General features: G+C 38.6%; 1 protein-coding gene across 3 annotated transcripts in view; it reads right to left on the reverse strand.

The window, feature by feature from the left end:
* vaspb (vasodilator stimulated phosphoprotein b) overlaps positions 1 to 10635 on the reverse strand; it is a 43484-nt gene extending 32849 nt beyond the window's left edge. The window contains exon 1 of one of the 3 annotated variants that reach the window (XM_088427631.1): positions 10007 to 10635. In XM_088427631.1, coding sequence (XP_088283757.1) covers positions 10007 to 10011 — 5 coding nt within the window. In that variant the 5' untranslated portion in view covers positions 10012 to 10635. The remainder of the gene's footprint in view (positions 1 to 10006) is intronic. The other 2 variants (XM_088427632.1, XM_088427630.1) reach the window with 2 other exon arrangements.
* Between the last annotated feature and the right edge of the window lie 415 nt (positions 10636 to 11050).

Genomic DNA, 11050 nt, shown 5'->3' on the forward strand with positions numbered 1-11050 from the left:
AGCCATTTACAGAACAGTGCAGCTATTTTGGTCATGGCTCAAGTTTTCAGTTCCCCAAAATGAACTATTTGATGGAAATTTTTTTATTAACTATATATAACGCAATGAACATTAGGCTGACATTATTTCCAAACAAATTTTGAGATTTTAAAAGAACGAACGAGGTGGGTAAGATAGGAGCTGAGACGATCAAATTTCAAAAGAAATTTTTCACTGAGCAAGAAAAGAGCACAAGTTGAGACATGAAAGAATGAACAGACCTACTGTTAAGGATGTTACACAACCCCATGGTGTGAACTCATCGCTGTTTGCAATAACAAAAGGTTACATATTAAGGATTGTATGGGCAAACCAATTGTTGCTAAATGCTGTAAATAACAGCTTTCTGCTTTTTGGAGCAAGGAGGTTTGGAGCACCGTACAAAAATAATATTGAAACAGTTGTCTTTCTGGCTAATCCTAGGACAGGTAACAAACTAATTTAGAAAAAAGTACAAGACATGTATGTAGACAGAGGCCCTTTGACTGCCATTAACCTTCTGTTATTATCACTGATACAAAAAACAACAAAGCCAAAAGCCAAAATAACATTTCCACAACAAAATAAATAAATAAATTTAAAAAAAAAACAAAAAAAAAAACTCCCTGCATATTCATTTAGGTTGAGGCAAGCAAAATGTCTTTAAAACCACAGAGCACATATTTGAGTCAGTCTGATTTGTTCCAAAAGTTTATTCAATTGTACAAACAGCAAACGTCAGGCAGTCATCCAACTGCTCTTGACATCCCATATATAGCACCTGAACATTGCTAGTTAGCAGATCATTTATGCCACAGGTTGTGCTGAATGCTGGCAACTGGCACCTTAAAACTAAAAACCAGCATAAATAAGTTGTTTACGCGCCCCGAATTGGCGATAGAATGTGCTTTTATGACAGGGTGGTGCTCTTTGTATCAAGTCACGACACGTGACTCTCCTGCTGCAACAGGTTGTGCAGTATACAGTCAGTCATAATAGCAACATACTTTCAGGTAGCAACTTCAAAATAAAAGTCTGTGTAAAAATACAAGTATTTGTGCCCAAACATTGTTTATTTTTAAATCTCACCACAATTGGCAGTGCTTTCCTTGTCACAGCAGTAACAAGCAGTGCGTTATCCTGTGTGCTCCACTGCCCCAATAAAACAGCCAAAGAAAAAGGATCTCGGTGCTGTGCAGGGACAAGAAATCTAGTGGCGTTCTTGTCTCATAACATATCAGCCAATTCCTAGAACTTAACGTTTATAACTTTAGGAGAGGTACGAGGGGGGGACTAACATCTTTTGGAGCATAACTTGCTTAAAAGCTGATGTTCGGATGACATGATTCATTACCAAAAAAGAAAAACAAAAACAAAAAAAACCCTACCACTTATGCAACCCCCAATTTCACCATTTAGCTAATTTTGAAATGGTCAATTCTTAAAATGCCGAATTATCAGATTCGATCTATTGCCCAGCCCTAACATGACGTGTAGAGAACAAAGAATGAGTGGAATTGGCAAGAATTTTCGAAAGGTCGGCGGCTCCAAGTACAATTCTAAGCTTATTTAGGAGAAGTTGTGGCACTTTTGACATGCTGACTACAGTTGTGGGTCAACATTTACATTCCAATGGGACAAATGATAAAGAATACGGGGCGGCATTCCAGTCTTCATTTCATCAAGATAATATCACCAAGACTGGTCATGCAGACTGCTACATGTCAGGGTCTTACACAGAGGGTAGTGTGAGTCTGAGGTGGCGTGATTTTCGCACCAACTGTTTCTTATGTTATCTATTAATGAAGTGGAATTGAGCGTCTTGTGTTTGCAGAGACTACCTACTAAGCAATCACGTTCACTGAGTAATGCAGAGATGAAATTGTCATATGGTTACAGTTTAGACCAGGGGTCACCAAGGTGGTGCCTGCGGGCACCAGGTAGACCCCGAGGATCACGAGTAGCTCGCAGGCCTGTTCTGCAAACAGCATACAGGTATATATTACAGTTTGCATAAAGGTATATATTACAGTATACTTGTAATATTACATTTACATTACATATTACACTTGATATACATATTTACTACAGCCTTCCGTATTTATTGTGAGAAATCATTAACATGATCTGTGGCTTCACATAAACTGTTAGCTCTTTTTATTACTCACTACCAAAGAAGCAGCTCTCATTTTCAAAAAGGTTGGTGATCCCTGGTTTAGACAGCGCTACATTGTAATATACAAGCAAACAAAAATACATTGTTAACGCTAATGCCCATTTTCAAAGAGTTGTAAATACAAAGAAAAGGAAGAAAGCAGTGCATTTTTTTTAAGATTCAAACTGCGGCAGCAACTAACGATTTCATCTTTGATTCTTTCCTTCTGCTGATTAATTTGTAGATAAAAAGTATTATTTTTAATTGATTTTGTCATTTTTTAAAAAAGGAAATCATTTCAATTATCAACTCATCCTTTCTGCTGTTAGATGGTTTTTGGATAATAAACAAGCCACAATTTTAACGGTAGTCCTGAGTAACTGACACCAACTCCTCTGAAGGATTAAAGTTATGATGCGTTCATCGTAGTGCTATTGAATGAATGACTATTGAATGAGGACTGTGATACAAACCTGCTTATGTGAAGCATTGCACAGTCGTTGGCACATGCCTAACACTGTTTCTAATCAGTTATCTGACATTAGGTTACTTTAGCGTTTTATGACTGCATTATTTTAAGCAGCATACATTAGTGTCTGAATAATTTCTTCAGTGTAGCCGTAACTGTCCAGCATAATGCATGCCAGATGACGTACACTTAAGGTCAAGTAAGGCCATTAGTGAAAATGACCATTTTTACACACTCATTACACACACAACACATAGAATTTAATGTTTCAAATATGGAAAGAAAGATTTTACCCAAATCATGATTCCTCCTAAAATCCTAAAATAAGTAAACTGGGTCAAAAACAGTTGTGTGTGAAATGGATTGTTTCAAGCTTGTCTATTTGTAATTACAGCGATGACCACTAGATTTATTGCACTCATGTCATTCCGGTGTTTCTGACTACTATGGCAAACGCTTAACATTAGTTAATATCTAATGACTAAACAGAAAATGACATAGCAGAATCTCCTAGTCAAATGCTTCTACAACCGAAGATTAGAACAATGCAAACAGGGAATTTAAGGCACTTGGACTATGTCATGGTTGCCTTAAGAGAGCATTTCACAAATGATAGTTGCATTTTTGTATGCACAGCTATCTCCAGGGAGAGCAGGAAGACAACATATCAAGGCCAATCGCGGTCTCTGGGTGAAGCTGCTTTGTTGACAGCAGACACTTTGTAGAAGTGGCAGAGTAACACGATGTCAATGTACTCGTGTACAATGGATGTTCATTGTACTTTTAGCCAGAGTAATGTGAAGATCATTTTAAGTGATGTTTTTGACTACTGAGACCAAATATACAACCATATTGTTGAACCACTCACAGTCATATTGTGGCAGAAAGAAAGCATGATTACCTGAAGCACTTTTAAGAGAAAATGGCCCACTCTCAAAGAAAAGAAAATGGAAGAAATGGAAAGTGTTCAAATACAACAGTCACAATTTTGCAAGAGAATCAAGTAGCATTACAAACAAAAGTTGATATTTTAAGAATGTCAAGTCGTGACAAAAAAGATAATAATCGGGGTGCGGGGGGGGGGTTATCAAAGCCAGCCCGCCATTAACCAAGCGCAAGAAAAGAATTATTCATTAAGGTTTGAAGAGAAGGTTCACTTTTTGTATGTTTTCACTTATACTATTCATCCAAAGTATATTTTCACTTACACTATTCATCCAATCAAACGCATTAAGAGAAACGTTCCCTGTATATATACCCCGTGCAAGCTAACAACAGTGACATGCAGAGTTAAGAGATGCAAACGCAAAACCCCTTTTCCTTGCGAAACAAACAAGCAGCGACACATACACTCACCGAGCCAAAGTAAAAAAGAAATACACTTCTTTTAAGATGGAATAGCTGGAACAAGCGGAGAAAGTGGGTGAGATTTTTTTCTTTTGTATTTCACAACGTGGCTCGTTTACTTATTGCGCAAGAAATAAAAAAAAAAGAATAAACAAACTTGTTAAAAATGAACACAAATAGTTGTGACTTGTTTGTCAACATTGTGCAAGTTTAGACTTCAGGCTGCCTTGTTTACTTGTATGCTGCCCAGGTTCAAATTCAATAAATACAATTTTAAAAAATCCACTGGTCTATCTTTGATTCAATAAACGATAAATGTATTTCCATAGTAGTTTCAAAGCTCTTCAAACAAAAATACTTAAAATAAAAGGCAAACATTACGGTAAATAAACTGTGTTCTCTAATCTGCAATCAATCTCAACTGCCTCTGTGATGCAGTTGTGGCTCTTAAAGGGCCAGTATTATGTTCCTCGCTCCCTGCCTTAAAGGGGTAGTAACATAAATGTCCATTGGGCAGTGCGAACAGTAGATTAAGGGGTGAGAAAAACAGAGGCTTTTGTCATGCAAACATGTGGGAAACATTACCAACTAAAGGCTTTTAAGGTGGAATTGAAAACGGGAATCTCGGGAGCATGCCCGTGAAGCCAACTTCAGCGTCGTCAGCGCGTCCCACTCATGATGCGTGAATGCTAAGCTCGGAAAGACGACGCGTGGAATCTCACCAGCACGCGTTTTGCAGGACTTTATACTCAGTGCAGCTTTGCCACACAATCAGCCGATATTCTCCTATACTGGTCACAGTAAATGGAGTCCACAACATAAAAATAACACTACTTGATGATAGAGGTAGAAAATCCTCATAGATTCAAACGATTGGAAATTTTCCAAGCGTTTTTTTTTTTTTTTTTTTTAAACAGACTCCTCATCTCACCCCAGTGTGCATGCTCGCCAAGAGTTGTTAATGGTATTTTGGTCGCAGCAGTCCTTTTCTGCCAAATCAAGAAGATGTTTGTAGAGGTGAACTTTCATAAACAATAGTTGTCAGCCATGTTTATTGCCCGGTGCTTCCACAAGGTAAGGAAATTCCGGAAGGTACGCGATGCGAAAATCTGGCCCACACAGACACCGCGCTAAGGGGCGTGGGTTCCGTAATGACATCATTTTGACACGTGGAGCCGAGCGGCACTCGCAGACACGTCAAGCATAAACCAAGCTGCCGCGTTTCTTGCAGGATTTGCTCGCCTGCTATTTCTTAGGCTTAGTGAAGTCTAAACCTTGAGTTAGCCCCCTGGTGGTAGAATGACTGAAAGTGCTTGATTTGACATGTACGTAGCCATAAAATCACCGAGGATCAGCTTAATTAATATTGTGATTGCGATTAAAATGTGATTATTGTGCAACGTTGCATCTACGTAGGTGAACACTTTAATGTGATTGTCCACTTCTTTTGTTGAGTTTGATTTCGAACCAGGAGTGTCAATATTTTATAATATTACCTGATGTATGACAGATCTCTTAAGAAAACATGATGGTCTTAGACTGTTGAATTTCCATTTGTGGGCATTTATGCACACTTGTTAAAAATAACACTCACTTCTCTTATTTTGCATCATACAGAATAAGAATTCAAATGTTTATCTGTACCAAAACGTAATAGCTTTCTTCCCTTCAGTGACATTGCTCTAATCTGTGTATGCTTGACGCCTATCTGCGTTCTTAAGCAGGTCTACCCCCTCCCTCTTTCAACTCGTTACAATTAACCCTGTGTTGGTCATGAGGGGTATTTCCACACCCCAATAAATTAAGGTTTATATGGTTAATCATAAAAATGGTTCAATGAGTCAGTAAAGTACTTGGAAAAAAGATTAAAAAGTATAATATAGATATTAGGAGCATTTTAAAAAACATCCCATAGGACCAACACAGGGTTAACTGTTTTAGTAAGTAACAAATATTTGAAGTATCATCAAAAATGGCAGGCCAGATCTTGTGTCTGAGCCAAGACAGATGGGACCTCTGGATTTTCCTTAAGAACGTCCTCTCCTATCTGAGCAAGATGACTAAGATATAGGAGAAGAGGTTGTTTGAAATCTACTAATGCATAGGAAAATTGCCTCGACGCAACGTTTAATCATACCAAAGAGTTGGTTTACATTTTGTTCTATGCAGAGCTACTTGGTATTCTGAATGCCTTTGTGTAATGTTGGATTTAATATGCATAGGTTCACATTTATTCTACTTTTGTCAAACTGCATTCAATTTTATTATTTCTGGATTACTTTTATTCAACTTTGAAATGTTACATTTATTCTAGTTTCATTATAGTACATTTAGTTTTCAGGTTTTACTTTTATCTAAAAGATTCAAAGATTCAAAGAGATTTTACTGTCACATGTATAGCACTATACCACACAGTGAAATTGTTATTAAAATTGTTATTCTGTTCACTTCCCGAGCAGGCTACATTCCATAATCGAACAAATAATAATTAAATGTTAGGAAAAACAGTCCTGAGGTTGCAGTTGTTGAAGTCCCCCGCTGTGATGAACACAGTGTCTGGCTTTAATCCACTTTATGATTTTGCATATCCACTCACGTTTAATCAGTTGGCTATTATTCTGATTGCCTAACTTTAAAATAAGTTTATTAAACAGGTGTTTTTTGTCAAGGTTACAAACATGATTTTGCTGGAGAATGCCAAGAAATAAACTAGGACCAAAATTTAATTCTAGAGTGTTTTGCAACGGTTGCCATTTTCCCACTTGCTGTCGACTGGTAAAAACCAAAAAACATAACAAAAATGCAATTGCTCAGGGCTCAAGTAATGGCCACTCACCACTCAGCATGTGAACGGCACATGAACACATTCAGAACACAGGTTAGGCATAAATGGACACAACCCTGGTGAGGTGTTCCAGGCATGTCCCTTGGCGAGGACACAAACACAGTCAGAACTCAGGTTGGGCATAAATGCACACAACCCTGGTGAGGTGTTCCAGGGATGTCCCTCTGGAAGGAAGCCCCGGGGACATCCCAGGACACACTGGAGAGACTACGTCTCTCGCTCGCCTGGTCTGAGGACACGTTGGGATCACCCAAAAGGAGCTGGACAAAGTGGTTGGGGAAAGAAAAGTTTGGGTATCTCTGCTGAAGCAGCTGCCCCCAACAAAGCTACCCTTGATAATCGTTAGAAAATGGACGGATGGACATCAAATTCATATGCATGTTCCGACTTGTTATATTATTAATGGGTTGTAGTGGACAGCACAACATTTTATATTTTTGGACAGGAATTGAGTTCAGATCAGGAGATACTATTATTAGGTGACAAAAAAAAGTGATCTTTTTTTTGTTCCATGTTGAAGCAGACACATGTAGGAATGTGGATGTGAATTTTGGTGGCAAATGGTCATACGTTTTCAGCTACTTAGACGCTTGTTTTTACTACAGCTAGCAGCTCTGAAGTCTATATGCCAACTCCTGCAGCAAGCACAGCTAACTGCCTATTTGATCACTCCCACTGACTTGCCCTAGCATTGATCAAGTGCTGATACAGCCAACACAAGTAGAATTAGATTGTTTTCCTATCGAAGAAATATGAGACACGGACAGACGAAGCTTCCATTGCGTCGAAAAAATTGCGACCAAAATTTTATTTAAAGTTGAACTTTTAAAAAAAGCCAGCTGGTCTGCATGCTACTGAGACAGATGACTTGACAGACACTCTGTGGGTGTACAGACACTCTGTGGGTGTCAACTTGACACAATTTGGAACTTTGATCTTGATACATCAAACACAAAGCATTCAAAGAATAAAAACTTAACTATAGCTATACTACACGTTGTCAAAACAAGTAAATAGTTCAAAACAGCACCATGCGTTCATTTCTATAAACTCGCAAATGGAAGGTGGAGTTTTCCACTATGGACCTGTACAATTAACACCAGTGGGATAAAACAACAAGTAAATGACCCAAGTTTACAAGCAGTTTCATATTAGAGATTTAGGTCTGCAATACTCACGATTGCATTTTCTTGGTTAGTAAACGTGGAGTATAATTTTTTGGGCTGCAACCAATGATTATTTTAATAACTGATTATGTTGATTACCATCATTCAAATTAAAAATTCAGAAAATGGACAAATATAAGTAATTCAATTACTGTTTAGGTTACTTGTATGCCCAAAAATCTGAAGGAAAAAAGTTACCGTATTTTCCGCACTATAAGGCGCACCTAAAAGCCTTAATTTTTTTTTAAAAAGCTGGCGGTGCGCCTTATATATGGATCAATATTGAGATTGGGATTCAAAAAATGGGGAATGAGCTGATAAAGTAAGCTTTACCTGTTTCTTTCGTGTTTACAGTTGAAAAAGGTTGGTCATATTGACATTGAGTTATTATGCTATTGAGAGTTATTTGAGTTATTGTTATTACTTTGAGTATTACTATATTGTGATTGAAAAAGTTTTAAAATGTCATTAATTGAGGGTGTGCCTTATCTGTTGCACCTTATATATGGAAAAAGTTTTAAAATATGTCATTAATTGAGGGTGCGTCTTATAATCCGGTGCGCCTTATAGTGTGGAAAATATGGTAACTGCTTTTTTGAAGTGAAAGGCAGATGTTTATGAATTGTTTTTTTTTTATATGTCTAATTAAGATGAATAAATAAAGAATTCAGTCAACTTTCATGGAGGACTGCATAAAATGAGAGATTTACCACAGGCATCTCAAGGATTTGGACAACTTAACATTAAACAAACTTCTCCCAATGATTAAATGAGTATCGATATACCAACCAATTTAGGTTGATTAGTCGGTTCTCAAATAATTAATTAAATGTGTCTTTAATTAACCTTTTCTTATTTTTGAGCGCAAGCCCCTTTTCATTTGGCTTTGAACCAATGTTCTTTAACACAAAGGTTAAGGTGGTATATAAAGGTTAGGGGATTTGACTTTCCGAAGAGGCCCGTTGTTATAAAAAAAAAAAAAAGTCTGGCACAAGAAGATTAACGTCAGAAAAAAAAGAAAAACTAGTCACACAGGTTATCAGACCTGAACTGCACTCACTGCTCATGATAGTGTTCCACAATCACAACCTCATCAGCAAAGCTTAATAACTAGGAATGGTGTTAGCGTGATGCTTCAAAATGGAGGAAAAAGAAACCTTACTGGAAAAGGCTGTTGCAAAATGAAGGAAAAAGAAATCATATCTGTGCTGAGACGCATAAAGTGAAGAATGGTGGTGGTTTCGTGGTGGTTTCAAAGCATGTCATTTCCAACTACACAGGCTGTGACAGGATGTGGAATTTCAGGACACGAGCGGCTTTCCACTGAGTAATTTCATCTCGGCTGCGAAACCCAGTGAGCTAAATAGCATAAGACACATGAATGTAATGTGCGCCAATGAAACAAGCCTTGATCCGAACAACAAGCTATGCATTTGCTTAATATTGGTGACAACGTGAAGCGGCGCCATAAGTGTGTTTAGGCAACACTGAATGCTTTAATAGCCAATGAATGACATCATAGAGGGCAAACGCTGTTAAATATTCCAATGAATGTCAAATGTATCACACGCGTAATGACAATTTGAACAGTTAGAAATGCATCCATTGATCATTTGACTTGTTCATCTACTTGAGAGTAACTAAAGATTGAACAGGTAGCTTCGGGACTGGCATTACGCTCACACACTTCCTGATTCACAAAACAGCCTGATTCTCAAAACAGAGGAAATTCACTCGCAGGTCACAAAAACCTACAACAAATTAACATATTCAAACATATCTTGTGTTTGAATACGTTTAAAAGTTGTGAATAGTTTTTTTTTCCTTTATAACATGACGGGAAGCAAGCAGAAGCATGTTCAAAACACTCTTTGGAGCGAGTGCAACGGTTGTTTATACAAAGCCAATAGCGCCTCGGTGCCTTTGTTGAAACTATTGGGCCAAACACAAGAGTGTAGCCTGGAAACACAATGAAGATGAAGGGATTTTGAGTCGCTGTTACCCACCTCATTGTTCGGCCGGAGTGGAGCTCCTCTTCTCTCGCGGAACTTTGACTCACTTCAAAGATGAAGCCAGCGGATTAGTCAAACTAGTCGAAGCGACAGCAAAAGTGTAAGAAATTTGCCGGCAGGGGGGTAAAGACGCATCTACACCCGCAAACGGGGTAGCAACAAGCGGGATAATCGAAGCACACCTCGACGATTTCCTGGTTGTGTGGGACCGGGAGGGGGTGGGGGGTGGATACAGTAGCGCAGCGGGCTTGTCAGGTCCAATCACTATCTCACGTTGGTTTCTACCAGCTAAAACTGGGAAAGCCTGGTGAAAGTAGCGACGCTACTGTAAACCGCAAAAAAGTTTCACCTCAGCGTTGAGGCATCGGCCTCGTCTTACGACTTATGTGTCCCAGCCAGACTTTTTTTTTCCCTCCGGCAGTCAATAGGCCTGCAATTTATTGGCGTGTGAGCTGCCCACAAGAGGATCGTGAGGACTTGTGGTGCGTTCAGGACGCCTCGGGGAAAAACAAACCGGACACGTTCTTCTTGATCGTGCGCGACGCTGTCATTAACAAATTGTCTTTAAAGAAAAAGGGGTACAAGATGATACAATCCAAGACACGAGTGGAATTCAAATATGTATTCTCTAGGAAGAGGTTCATGATTCATTTGAGGAAAAAAAACATCCGAATATGATGCAGCGTTACATGTTTGAACATGTGACGCTCCTTCATATTAGGATGTTTTTAATCAAATAGTAGCAGATGACGCGTGTCCGCCATCTTTCGTGACGCCCCTTTCGTTCCTTCACGTCACCCCAGGTACGATTGGGCGCCTCTGAGAAAAACGCGCTCTGGCTATTAAAAGTGTTCCTCGTCCACTTTTAGAAATGACGAAGAGTGAAATTCCCTCCGTCCCCTCGCTATGGATTTAATGATTTTTTTTTATTTGTTTGTATTTGTTTGTCGACGACATGGCGCTATAACTCATGTTGACCGCACCAACTTTTGGAAAGCTTACATCTCTCTACATTTTTAGGTATTTGAGAAATTAGTT

The sequence above is a fragment of the Hippichthys cyanospilos genome, chromosome 11, assembly GCF_059441005.1.
Source record: "Hippichthys cyanospilos isolate Australia breed blue-spotted pipefish chromosome 11, RoL_Hcya_1.0, whole genome shotgun sequence".
Lineage (NCBI taxonomy): Eukaryota > Metazoa > Chordata > Actinopteri > Syngnathiformes > Syngnathidae > Hippichthys > Hippichthys cyanospilos.